The sequence below is a fragment of the Macrosteles quadrilineatus genome, unplaced genomic scaffold (assembly GCF_028750875.1).
Source record: "Macrosteles quadrilineatus isolate MER2022 unplaced genomic scaffold, UCM_ALF_1.0 Scaffold_1__1_contigs__length_201487025, whole genome shotgun sequence".
NCBI lineage: Eukaryota > Metazoa > Arthropoda > Insecta > Hemiptera > Cicadellidae > Macrosteles > Macrosteles quadrilineatus.
Window position 1 is genome coordinate 200,628,468 of NW_026542594.1, and position 14,289 is coordinate 200,642,756.

The window sequence follows — 14,289 nt, forward strand, 5'->3', positions numbered from 1 at the left end:
AACCAATGCAATATCCATTGCCTTAGAGAAGGTTAGGGAATCCCCCTCTGCCAAAAGTTTACTTTGGATAGCTGCCGACTTTAGGCCGCAAAGAAACCTATCTCTAAGCGCTTCATCAAGAAATTTATCAAACTTACAAGAAGCAGCAAGTTTCTTTAACTGCATACAATAGTCTGATATTGACTCTCCCTCCTTTTGTGACCTTTTATTGAACAGAAATCGCTCATAAGTCGTGTTAATCTTAGGCAGGAAATGTGACTCCAAAACTTCCATTGCCCCCTTAAACGCTACCTCACCTACCTTCTTTGGATGAAGTAGGTCTTTAAGCGTAGTATAGAGCCTTGGCCCCATGATTGATATGAAATATGACAATTTCTCCTCATCTTTTATTTTATTAATCGTGAAAAAATTGCTTAGCCTTTCAGAATAATTTTCAAAGGTCTCCAGTTCTTCATTAAACTCACTGACTTTACCTATCAGTTGTTTACTCATTGTAGAAACAATTATCTGCACACTTTAAACTGATTTTAAACTCAAAAATCATTTATCTTCACAATTCCCAAACTTTCCTTCCGTGACATGAAAATGACAAGATTCTTGCAACTTGCAGGTTAAAAACTGTCTTCATTGATGAGTCATCACTTGATGGATGACGAACGAAGGCGGGCAAGCGGTCACTGTTACTAGTAACTGCTACATTTGGAACAGTTGCACTCGGTCTGGAACAGGTTTTGGAACCGTGACTGCCGAAATTGGTGACGCTGTAGAACCTATTATTTCGGAACGGTAACTGTTACTTTGGAACTGTTCCCACACACGCTACGCACTTTTCCTGCACGAAATTGCAACTTCTGGCAAAGTGTAAAAACGCACTTTTAAGCTTCAATACTGATAAAAACGCGAACGGATTTCGAAAAAAACACCTCGTCGCCACTTGTTTTACCCCGAAAAACATATGTTTAAGTACTTTAATCTTACTAAATTTAACGAACTCGAACTAATAGATCAGAACAGATTAACCCGTCTAGTCGTACCTGGATCTCAGCTCAAACTGAAGCATCGTCTTGCTCTCGTAGGGGAGGGGGCTTATCTCCAAACCCAGGTTCCAAAGGTCACTAATTGTCCTTCTACTCTACATTGTTCAAATAATAACTTAGGCTAATTCTCTTCTTATTTACAACAGTGTCATAACATATTTGATAAAACTAACTCAGTAGGGATGGGTCAGAGATTTTATTTCAGGTTGGTTCGGGTTATTCTATCCTTGAGACCTCGGACAGAATTGGGTTGCTTTAAAGAGTATTGATTTTTTATTAAATAATTAAAATAAATAAATTCTAACACTACTAGTTTATACAATATTGTCCATTATCTCTCCCTTATCGCAGTGAATTGACGAACATCTTCCACAATCAGGAAAAATTTTAAACATATTCCTTGGGCACGGCTAAATTCTAAACATTTTTCGCGGTCACGTTGATATTATCGTCTCCTACAATCGTGGACAAACCGTGTGCATCTTAACGGTAACGAGGAAATCGTACATCTTCAATCGAGCTTCTTCACAGACGCTTCTTGCAATCGCAAAAATAAGAGCTCAGTTTAACTCGACCCAAGCATGGCTTTTGAATTATATCTGACCTACACCCGACCTCTCGGAAAATTTCTTGTCCGACCCAACCTGAAAATCGGGGACCAGCAGACCTCTAACAACTGATCTAATCGGCCTTCTTAGCAATCTCAAAATAGCGTGAATATTGTTCTTCAAGCAACTTAGAATGGTGTTAAAAAACATCCCTAGCCGTTAAAACTGCCACCAACTTGGATCAGTATCCTATTACAAATACATCCCTAAAAGTTGGTTATATTTAAGAGGAGTGTATATTTAATCATAGGACTCAGGGCCTATTGATGATGTGATATATGTTTCAGACGGGTTTGCCAAGAGGTTTGGTTTGACTCCGGAACAGTTTGGCGAGAACCTGAGAGACAACTATCAGAGACATGAGGTGGAGCAAGAGGCTGTCTCACCCTTGGAGCTGGCTCAGGAATATGTCTCTGGGTATGTAACACAATCAACATTCTTAGGGATGTGGTTTTGCTTGTTAACTTAAGAAAATTAGACTCCAGGGTTTATAGATCAATAAAATGACACACTACTGTTGTTTTGTCTTCATGAAAACCTCTTCAGAGATAAAAGGCTATTCCTCTTGAAGCATCAACTTGTAATATTGTCTCATAATCTTAAAGTAATTTAAAATACTTTAGCTCAAATAAAAAAAAATGGGAATAAATTTGATCTTACTTACTTTCTCCAAGTTTTAATTGAATTTCATGTTATATTTTATAAAAGCATAAATATTAACAATAGCTACACATTTAATTTGATTGATTCATTTTGAAAACTAACAGCAACTTTAAAGACTGTATCTATCTAGCACAAAATAAAATAGATTAAATGGAAGAATCAGTTTTACAACTATACTTATTTGCAGCAAATTCACCACACCAGAAGACGCGCTGCGGGCCGCAAAGTACATGGTTGCGATGCAGATAGCTCGCGACCCCTTGGTGAGGAACTGCGTGAGGGAGACGTTCTTTGAGCGAGCGAAGCTGGACATTGCTCCGACCAAGAAGGGACTCAAGGAGATAGACGAGAACCATCCCTGTTATAGGTTAGTGATGGGAATAGGGTCAGAGTAGAGAGGAGAAGTTCTGACTACAGTATGGTTATCTGCATATCTGGTACAGTCTTTAGGGATGAGCATCCAATGTTTTTTAATCATCTGTGTTTTTCTATCGTCAATGTTTTTTATCGATGTTGTGTGCCTCTTATGTTACATGAATGTTTTAGACAAATATTGATATTGTGGAGAGCCAACAATGTTTTTTTTGTAACTGAATTTGCACTAGTTGGATGAATATTTTGAAAATGTTAATTTAGTCTTTATTCCACTGAAACACCGATGAAATATTTCTGCCAAAACAATCATAAACTGTTCTGTAAAAAACTATAGTTTCGCTAGAGATTTGACCACTATCTACACTGGGGTTATAGAGTTTCTAGTTTCTGAAAAGTGCAATAAATTGCAGCGGTAAAACTCCTGAATAATAATATCATTGATAATAATTAATTAGGGCCAATAGTACGATTCTTGCAAATGCTTGTCTAGAACTTCCAGGTAAACTAGCTGAAAGCAGTAAAAAACAAATACGTCAATAAAATTATCAACAATCTAATTTATAGCCAACTTAAATTGTGTTATAATTGTTTTCATTTCTTTAACAAAGAATAAAAAATACTAGGTCCCAGAATGACATTTTAACAAGTTATCGGTTTCTAAATTTGAGTAGTAAAAAACACATTTTTGTTGCAGCATGAAGTACGTGAAGGGCAAGCCAGTGAGAGATCTGACCGCAGACATGTTCCTCAAGTTGTCTATCGCACAGAGTGATCGGCTTATCACGATGAGCATTAACGACCAAATCGAGGGAATCACCAGCTCATCTTATTTGGAGGAGGCTAAACAACTTTACTACAGGGTAAGTCGAAGCGGTTAATCCATTCCAAATCTAACTATAGAGGATAAATTAATACTCATTAACTTAGCCGCAAGTTTCAGTCTGTAACAAATTAAGATGTAAGGTAGCAAGAGATGTGCAGGTATGGGAAGTTGACTGTGTGTGTTGTGCACGCTATAACAACAAACAAGTACAGTCAAGTGTCAAGTCATCATTGTCTCCCTCAATTGCAGCAAAATTATTGGTTAGCAACCGATGAACAAAACCTGAGGCTGAGATTTTCCGTTGCTTCACGGTTTTTTTATTAATAAAAACTGGTAAACCTGACAACTAACTTTTAAAACTGGCCCAGTCATAGCAAATACCTTGTATTATTGTCAAAATACTTGAATTTCACTAGTAGTTGTTTTGGAAAGGGATGAAATTCAGCTAGGTTACCTAAGAATATTATATTGTGGTCTTTTATTGTGTATATATTGCCTGTAGACTCTACTTTTCTCCGAAGCAAGCTGAACTCAATTCCTTTCCAAAAATCCCTAAAATGATTAGAGTTCACAGACTTATGTGTATTTTGTTCAGCTTGACTTCCAGAAAATAAAACTTTTTTGTAACCATAACCTCACATCCTAGGGACTTTTTGAAAAGGAATAGATTTCAGCTTGCTTACCTGAGAAAATTCGGAGCCTTTAATGGGTAGTTAATGAACACAATCTATTCTTCTTAGGTAACCTAGCTAAATTTGATCCATTTCCAACCTGCGCTTTCCTATTAGATTACTCCTGTAAGTAAGGTGCTTGATTCTTTTGACATGACCACTCCATCTTAACCTTGGGTGTAAAATACTTTTGTATAATATTAAGAGGGAAATCTAACGAAACATTCTTCTCCAGGATGAGTTCAGCAAGAACGTGCAGGAGTGGAACCTGCTGCGGATGGAGAGTGTGGAGATGGCGTTGAAGAAGATGGTTCTGCCTGATCTGAAGAAGGAACTGCGAGCCCACTTGCTGGAGGAAGCCAAGGAGGCGGTGATGAAGGCTTGCTGTCGGAAACTGTACAACTGGATCAAGGTAGCACCTCTCAGTGTGGACTTTGGGGATGAGGATGACGACGACTGGGACGCCAGCAAGGTGAGGGAATTGTGTTTTATGACTGTTATCAGTTTTCTAACTCTCCTCCGACTTAACCTAGGTGTGACCAGTGAATAGGTGTTCTCACAGTGAAATAAGGTACATCGGAAACTTGCTTATGGGACGACTGTGCGCTTATAGCTAGTATTTGGCTCTAAATATACTTGTTACGAGCAAGGAAGAGCCTGAGCGCCGAGCACTGTACAGAAATTCCTTTTCTTCCTCCAACGAGGATGTTGTAACTTGTAGTAACTTAGACACCAGAGACTAGTGCTAGACGCCACTTAAGTTTACCATTAACTGTTTCCTCTGTACCTTACTTCTCCGTGGTGTTAAGGATTTTTGTTAGGGCAGTCTTGTCAGAATGGAAAAAAAGTCTTTGGCAAAATGGTCAAAATGGCAAAAAAAAAAAAAAAAAACTTAACACTACACACCGAATTTAGAATTTTTCACAGCGTTACCCACCAAAGAATGTTTAATTTGTAGAATAGCCTAAAGGGAATAGGGGTGGATGTTCAAGTGTCTAGACAAATTTCACTAAATGGTGTTGAGTCAAACATTTTTAAACACTCTTTGTCTACACTTGAAATAGTCCACCAGGGGACAAAATATTGTGTCCTTTTTTCCTTTATCATGTGTGTTATGGTCTACCTGTACTTCCTCTAAGGGAAGCTACTGTATTCTACAAATCAAAATCCTGGCTTAAAGCCTTGAAAAACCAACCAAGGAATATTTGAGTTGGTAACAGAGGGGTCTTTATGCCCAATATATTTTGTTTCTTGTTCCGTAGTAGTCTCCTATTTAGGTTGTTCCGCTATCTTAGCAATAATCTACTAACAAATATTTTCTTAATTTTCTTGGGGGAGGGGGATGTTAGGGTCTATAGTTACCCCTAGTTACTTCGATTTTATAGTTTTGAAGCACCCCTTTAAATTACTCCCATAAGCCTTACAGCTTTAGAACACCCATATGCCTACGACTCATAGTCGCCTTGTGGAATCTCAATCTTCTCTGTTAAAGATCTGGACAGTCAGCTACAAAGTGTTGAAATAATTCACCAGTTTTCCCAAAATCTGCATTGGTTTGCTTGACTTGGTTCTAAGGTGCTTCCCTATTGGTCCTTGGTCAGTCTACAGACCTACCAATCGATATCTCATTTTTGTAGCCACAAATCGCCTATCCATCCCTTTCTACATTGACTGTGGTGATTTCAGGGTCTGCGGGTTATGGCGATCGCCTATGTGCCAGACTATTCCCAGGCAGCTTTCGCCTGTCTGATAGCTCCAGACGGAGAGTGCACCGACCATCTGCGACTGCCCAACTTGCTGAAACGGAAAAACTCCTTCAGGGAAGACGAGAAGTTACTCAAGGTACGTGAGGAGTTTGTGCTATTTTCTGATGGACTTGAAATCGATGTGCTTGACACTTTAATCATGCTCCTGTCACTCAGGGAGCAAGCTGGTCTAGGGGTTCTTTGGAGGGGGGCTAATTGTAGATGTCTGCACAAGACTAAAAAAAGCTATTCTACGCTTGCAAGACGAAGAGGCTTAAATACAAATGGTAAGCCTATGTACTTACGCCGCTCTTTCTTGCAAGCCACAAATTCAATACTGTGAATATTTATAGAAAGACCATTCATAAGTTAGGGCACCTCCAAATTTATTTCAAGCTAAGTTTTTAGTTTGGTGTTTTACTGTGTTACTAGCCTAGAGGGGTTCTTAGATTTTACTGCAAGAGTAAAATCTCTCTCAGACAAAATATGAGAGAGATTTTGTCTCTCAGATTTTACTCTTGCCAGACACAGATTTTATTGTAGTCATGGCTCGTTTTTTGTGAGGGGACTGGTTTAACCCCTGATTGATTGGGGTTGACTGGCTTAACTCCTGGTATAACCACAAATTAGAGGAGATTGGATCTTGTTCCCATCAAAGTGCTTGTTATACTTTCATTAAAAATATGCTACTAGGGTGGAAAAACCCATTACACAATTAATTTGTTAATTTTTTACATGGATTTTGGGAGGAATACAGCAAACAATCATTGTTGCAGGAGGCAGATTTGCTAGCTTTACGTAACTTCATCTCCACCAAGCGGCCGCACGCGGTGGTGATCGGAGGAGAGTCCCGGGACGCCATGATGGTGTCAGCTGATGTTAAGGAGATCATCGGAACTCTTGTGGAGGACGAGCAGTTTCCTCAGTTGCCCGTGGAGATCATGGACAATGAGTTTGCCAAGGTGTACGCCAACTCTATCAAGGGAGAGGTGAGGAAATGGTGTTCCACAGGGCTCTGTTTTGGAGCCCCTTTGATTTTCCAGTTCCATTTGCTGATAGGAGCCTTTGTATTTTGCTTGTTTAAAAGTAAGATTTGCAATAGTTTACAAGTCAAATGGGTGGGCTACAATTGCGGTGTGGATATAGCATGGTGATTAAGGACCTAATTAATTATTTGTAAGATACCATTTTTAGCAGTGTACAAAAATAACAATTAAATAAGAACCACAGAGAATCATAAACTTCACTATTTTCTTAATCTTGTTCCTCCATCCTTATCAAATGAAGAAGGAAATGATGCACAACTAACAATTAAATCTAGATTTGTCAACGTCACATAAGTTATCAGAAAAAAAAATCAATGATTATTTAATTTTTGGTAGAATTTGGAAGGAATAAACAACCTGTTTGTAAATTCTTAATTCTTACACATTATTGTGTTTTACCTGATTTATACCCATTGCTATTCAGTATTATTTTGATCATGAATTTTCAATGTCATGATATTCCTCGGAAGCAAGGCGTTACATGAAACCTCATCAAATATTGTTTTGCATATATAAACTGCTTTGTTGCGTTCACTTATATTTTCAGAATAGATAACCAAGAAATTCTTTCACATCTCTTTTACCCATTTTTCTATAGAAATAATGTACAACCTTAAACTAAACTTGAACCCAGTATATTTCAGACTCGTAGCAAACAGCGTTTTGGTGACAATAAATTCCATTATCCCAGTAGAATAATCCTCAATCCTGTTATACCTAAATTACAGAATTCTGCCTATAAAGTATCCTAGATCCCTTTTGAGCAACAGTGTCTTTTGAAACATATGAGAAACATGTTAAGAATAACTTTGATTGGTTTGTTGACAGAATGATTTCCGAGACTACCCAATGTTGCTGCGTCAAGCAATCTCCCTCGCTCGCAGGATACAAGACCCGTTGGTGGAGTTTTCTCAGCTCTGCACATCTGATGAAGAAATTCTTTGTCTGAGATACCATCCTTTACAGGTACGGCAAGTGGCAAGTGATGTTTGCTAGCCTAATTGTCATGTTTGATATTCTGTAAAACCTTGCAAGCTAAAGGTTGGTTTAGAAATTGAGGATACTGTTAATTTTCAGTTTATACTGATTAATTTCCTTAAACATTGGACATTGGTACAATAAAAGTCGTCAGTTGAAACTATCTAACTAATGCACATTTGTAATTTTTTTATGATAACCACGTCAAATAATGAAGGGCCTTACCATGACCATTTACCACATACTCATAGGAAATCTTTACTCACAATATGACTAACGAAAAAAATGAGAATAAAATAATGCTTCTCAGCCTAATGTGTTTGTGTCGTAATAGCAGAAAAATGATAGGCTCACTTTGTATAAGTAAGTGGACAAAATAAAAAGTTTTTCTCATAACTTAATATTACTCAGTTACTATAAGTATTGGATTAAACAATTTACCCAAAAAGTATAATGAATACCTATAATCCAAAATGTCCTAAATATGGAGTTTATTTGCAGGACCACCTTGTCAGGGAGGAGTTGCTGGAAGCCTTGAATCTGGAGTTTGTAAATCGCACAAACGAGGTGGGCGTGGACATTAACCAAGTGGTGGCCAACGTGTACAGCGGCAACTTGGTGCAGTTTGTGTGTGGACTGGGGCCCAGGAAGGTACGTACCTCTAGTAGATCGTTCAATAAGCTTTGCAGGGTGTCATGTCAAGCGGATATAGTTTGTATATAGTTCGTAGTATCGTATCGGATATAGTTTTATCACGGTATAAATATCGATTGTATGTTTTTTAAGTCTTCACACAGTGTTGTGGCGCCAGCAGTTAGGTTAGGTTTTAGCTCAGTTTAGTACATTGTATTCACAAAGAAGAGATATCAATAACGAAGTGTTAAACCATCTTCAACCATTGGAAGTTACAATGTTACAGAGTGTTTCCGTCCTTTTTCCAGGGTGCAGCACTGATCAAGCTGATGAAGCAGACCAATCAGAGGCTAGAGAACAGAACACAGCTGGTGACCACGTGTCACATGGGACCTAAAGTGTTTATCAATTGTGCTGGGTTCATCAAGATAGACACCAACTCACTCGGAGATAGGTAAACCCTAGTTACTTGTAGTACAGAGAAGTAAGGTGCAGAGGAAACGAGCTGCAAGCTCTTTGCGGAAATTCCTATCGCACAGGGTCTTCCTCCACCGTTGTAGTACATGAGGGTGAGGAGGGCAATGCTGGATTGCTGGACCTTTCCCTAGACACCAGTGGCTAGTGCTAGATACCACTTAGGTGTACTATCCTCTTCAACTTACTTATATGTGCCAATAGTTAAACAATGTGTATGTTTAAACCTTAACACTCTCATTTTAAGGGCCTGTGCCCTATGTTCTGGGTTTTATTTATTATGCAGGTCATTAAAGCCTACCAGTATTTTAACTTCCTCCCAATTAAACTTTTTTTAGCGAATTTCTCTATAGGGAAGTAGCTATTACCGTAGGTCTCATGGTAAGACCTAAGCCCGGGACCGATTTACTTTTTCATTTTGATGTCTCCAGAGGCCAAAAACACCATTCATTCAAATTTTTATATATCTATATATAGATATATATATATGTGTCCATCCGCACGATAACTTGAGTAATTTTTGTCCGGTTTTGATAAAATTTGGTTTGAAGGTGTAAGGCGGGATAAACTTGAATGAGTTCGCGAACCAGCATGATCGGACTATGGGAACGGGGGTTTATGGGGGGTTTTATGGGGTAAAAATAGGTTTTTCCCATTTGTGACCCTAAAACACAAAATTTCACACTTTCTTTTTGAACCATTTTGTAGAGCTTAAAAAAACAAATAATTTATTATATTGAAGCATTATTATGCGCCTAATTGTTACGGAGAAAATTCAAAAAAATTGTAATTTTAAAATTCCCATGTTATTCTTATGGAGAATAAGTCAACTGTTGTAGTTTGCTTGTTTATGAACATATTTTGATAAAAGTTGGAAAATACATTAATTTCTTACTAAACCACAGTACCTTTAAATATTCTACATAAAAAAAAAAAACTTTTTTACCCTCCCTGTTGCAGCAAACCTAAGTACTCATTAGACTAGTTCTGTTTAAATAGGGAATAAATGTGATATTTTTTAAGGAGACATTTTAGTTTAAATCCAATCAGGCAAATGGAAATTCGCTAAGTCTGCAGGTTTGCTGCGGCGGGGGTATTTTCTTTTTCTTTTTTTTTTGTCCTAGGACGCTAGTCATGAGCCTGGGATTGTTTTTCACATTACTTCAGGCTCGACCTAAGGGTTGCGGCATTATCACTTCGATAAAATTCATTGGTGACTTGGCGGGGATCGAATCCCAATTACACTAATAATAATACAAAATAAACAAAATCCCTAAAAAATTCAAAAAAGTTTTTTTAAGCCAACATGTGATACAATTGCGAAATGGCCAATGTCACGGCCGACACGAGAGTGGTAAGGGTTAAGGAAGACCAAATGGCTAGTTAGGAGTTTTTCGATAAGGATCTGTCCAACTAGTTTACCTGAGAAAATTGAGTCTAGGGGAAAATATCACTTTTTTTTTAGAATTGAGTTGTGAGGCCTATATTGAGCTTGTCCGAGGTTTTACTGAACTTGCACTAATGAAACTGCACAAATAAACACATAGTGTATTTTGACAGGAACAAACAGAAGATTCTGCTGAAGAAGGAACAAGTAGCTACAAAAATTCTATGTGTTTATTTGTGTTATTGTTTGTTTGTATTGTATTATTTGTGTTATTGTGTTCATCTATTTTTGTCAGTAAGGTTAGCCTGCTGTTAAACCTATTCACCACAAATTCCTTGAAATCCCTCGCCTATAGCCATCTTTACCAAAAAACATCATAACTTTTGATATTTTGCCGCTCAATACACTTTAGGAGTTGGTAGGTGTTTAAAGATTGTTTTCAGTTTCAGCAAAAATACAAAAAAAGTTTTTTCCATTGCGAGGGCAGTGATTTTGATTAATAAAGTCATGACTAATCTGATCAGCAAACTATGTGTGTTCACAGTACTGAGTCATACGTAGAGGTGTTGGACGGCTCGCGTGTACACCCAGAGACGTACGAGTGGGCGCGCAAGATGGCCGTGGACGCTCTGGAGTATGATGATGAGGACGCTAACCCTGCTGGAGCACTGGAGGAGATTCTGGAGGCTCCAGAACGACTCAAGGATCTTGACTTGGACGCCTTCGCTGAGGAGTTGGAAAGACAGGTTAGGAAATAATGGTGTAACCTATCTGTTAACGAAGTGTGGTAAACAATGGCAACTCTATAGTCTTTCCGCAAGATTATGGGTTCCTTTCACACTTAACATCTTGGTTGTTGCTGTATAACGTACATTGAACCTGTATAGTATAATACATTGTTTTGCCTGAAGAGAGTACCACAATGTAGCCACAAAAGATATCCATCTACTACATACTTCGCGAATAATTACTGGATCTTTATATAGTTCTCTTAGCAATACGTATTGTAATCTTAGTAGGCCAATATGACGTAAAGATCCATTTATTAAGTCCGTTGCATTGTCTTCTGTAGGGTTTCGGCAACAAGAGCATCACTCTGTACGACATCCGAGCCGAGCTGAATCACAGGTACAAAGACTTACGTCAGCCGTACCAGAGCCCCAACGCCATGGAGCTGTTCAACATGCTCACTCATGAGTGTCCGGAGACGTTTTACATCGGCAAGATGGTTCAAGCCACTGTCACAGGTACGCTAGTGTTAACTTTTTTAATATCCTGCCTTCACATAATAGGCTCTAGCGCGGAATCGCTGTTCACTATACAGACTGTACCAAAGTCCCGCACCGGTTTAATATTTTCAAAACGACAACAGATAAATCAATAAGATTTGGTACATCAACACCACACCTAAAAATGTACTTTTTAAGGAAATATCAATTTTCTGTCACATCATGGGGACGTCCCGCAAGGAGTCAGAAGGAAATCTTAAATAGAAGCATAGGTTGACATGTACATCAAATTAAAGGTCTTTACTAGCAGAATATAATGCTGCAAATTTGAACTCAAACGGACAACCAAGTCAAGAATGACAGTGGTTCAAAGATTCATTTAATTTGCGTTTGGGGGCACAGCCCTAGGAATCGGGAAAAAATTGTTAACGTAAGCATAGGTCGATATGCACATCAAATTAGAGAGAAATTAGACAAATTAGAGTAGTCACTAGTAGATTACAATGCCATAAATTCAAGCTCAAAAGAACGCCTGAGTAAAAAATGGCAGTCGTTCAAAGATTCAAAATGGCAGGTTCAAGAAATCTTTGAACGGCTGCCATTTTTTACTCAGGCGTTCTTTTGAGCTTGAATTTACGGCATTGTAATCTACTAGTAAAGGTCTTTAATTTGATGTGCATGTCAACCTATGCTTATATTTAAGATTTCCTTCTGACTCCCTGCGGGACGTCCCCATGATATGACAGAAAATTGATAGTAGTTTAAAAAAGTAGATTTTTAAGTGTGGTGTTGATGTGCAAAATCTTATTGATTTATCTGTTGTCGTTTAGAAAATATTAAACCGGTCCGGGACTTTTGGGACAGTCTGTATACTTCAGGCTAGGCTTGAGGGTTTCTTTTAGGGAATTTGTTAATTTTGTTAATTAGCTTTTACCACAATGGAGTTATTGGAGGAAATAAGTAGAGAGGTTTGCAAACAAAAAAGAAATAAGTGTGAGCAAGCAATGCGCGTTGTGATTAGCAATGTTAATATTTTTACTTGTATTTTTACCTCTTGTTCGTCATATGGGGTTTGTGTAATTTACTCTCTTTTTGGCACACCAGCTCACTTTTAATGAATACTGAAAAACATATATGTTGAACACAGGAATCTCCCACAAGAAACCTGATGGAGAACAGTTAGATCAAGCCAACCCTGTAAGGAAGGAGGACACTGGTTTGTGGCAATGTCCGTTCTGTCTCAAGAATGACTTCCCGGAACTCTCTGAGGTTAGTTTTCAGCTTTTAGTTGTTTTAGTAGCTATTTAATAAAAAGTTTGTTATAAATTTTTTACCAGTTGATACACCAAATGTCTCAAATTTTTATTGCTTCCTATAAGGCTTAAATGTAAGTAGTAGGCCAAGTCACATTTAGGTTTTTAATCCAGTGACAACGTATTGAATGGATGGTTTTTTAGCTTGAATATATTTTAAACTACAGGAAAATCACATATCCTGCATCTGTTTTGTGGCTTCAAAAGTTACTGTTAAAAGAACTTTCACTTCTACCAATGAAAATGTTGGCTATCTGTTAAGACTCCAGACTTGGTCCTATTTGTGTGCAGTAACCAAACGCAATGTTTGCAGGTGTGGAACCACTTTGATGCTGGTGGATGTCCCGGACAAGCGACGGGTGTTCGAATCCGGTTGGACAATGGTATCACAGGGTATATACATATTAAGGTATGTATATTTGTCTACAGTTCTATTAATGTTTGTCATTTCTTGATCCCAAGTCTAATGTATTGATTGTTTTGTACAGTGTGAGTCAAGTTGGTAATTACTCTATTTAAATAGTGTGAACACCAAATTGACGCGGCTTTCATTAGAAGACCTAGAATTCAATTTCTTGTAACAATTTAGTTTTTGCTGAGACAGTTTTAACTTTTTTAAACTAATCAGTAGAGTATACAAAGTCCAGATAATACAATATTTATATAAATTGTGGTTTAAAAAATTTCCCCCCCAACAAAATAATAAGTCCCCTTTATTGCTGCTATGTTGTAGAACCTGTCAGACAAACATGTGACGGACCCTGAGGAGAGAGTCAGTCGAGGACAGATGATCCACTGTCGGATAACCAAGATAGACGTTGATAGGTTCGCCATAGATGCCACTTCCAAGTCTTCCGACCTGCTCGACAAGAAACATGAGTGGAGGTGAGTTGACTTGTTTGACGTAAAGGTGTTGTTCAAAATGCTGTTTCGTATACAAACATAAATATTCAAGTTGTCGAAGTTTTTGTACTTTATGTTCGTTTCTACCTAATCGCCTCAAGTTCTCAAACTCACTTGAAAAACTTTTCGAATTTGTAACACCGATAAGCTTAATTCCTTAAACAAACATCTTTAACAATCAATTAAAAACCTCTTTAAACAACTTAATCACCCTTTAAAAACAACTACAACTTAAACATCTTTAAACTACCTAAACACATTTTTATCAACCCAAACACACTTTAAAAACCTAAACAACCTAAAAAAGTTTTAAACAACGGCATCACCACTTAAACTATGTTAAGTTTAGAACACTTTCTATTGTATGAAAATAATTAATAAGTACTTAACCTCTTCTTAAACTA

General features: G+C 37.8%; 1 protein-coding gene across 2 annotated transcripts in view; it reads left to right on the top strand.

The window, feature by feature from the left end:
- The window catches only part of LOC128994292 (transcription elongation factor SPT6-like), a 46,369-nt gene that overhangs the window by 18,584 nt on the left and 13,496 nt on the right, over positions 1–14,289 (top strand). For both annotated transcript variants that reach the window (XM_054418730.1, XM_054418739.1), the window contains exons 14-27: positions 1,933–2,062; positions 2,496–2,675; positions 3,378–3,543; positions 4,413–4,649; positions 5,864–6,019; positions 6,699–6,911; positions 7,797–7,934; positions 8,448–8,597; positions 8,888–9,033; positions 10,985–11,186; positions 11,513–11,687; positions 12,817–12,938; positions 13,296–13,391; positions 13,716–13,867. In XM_054418730.1, the coding sequence (XP_054274705.1) occupies positions 1,933–2,062; positions 2,496–2,675; positions 3,378–3,543; positions 4,413–4,649; positions 5,864–6,019; positions 6,699–6,911; positions 7,797–7,934; positions 8,448–8,597; positions 8,888–9,033; positions 10,985–11,186; positions 11,513–11,687; positions 12,817–12,938; positions 13,296–13,391; positions 13,716–13,867 (2,263 nt within the window). The remainder of the gene's footprint in view (positions 1–1,932; positions 2,063–2,495; positions 2,676–3,377; positions 3,544–4,412; positions 4,650–5,863; positions 6,020–6,698; positions 6,912–7,796; positions 7,935–8,447; positions 8,598–8,887; positions 9,034–10,984; positions 11,187–11,512; positions 11,688–12,816; positions 12,939–13,295; positions 13,392–13,715; positions 13,868–14,289) is intronic.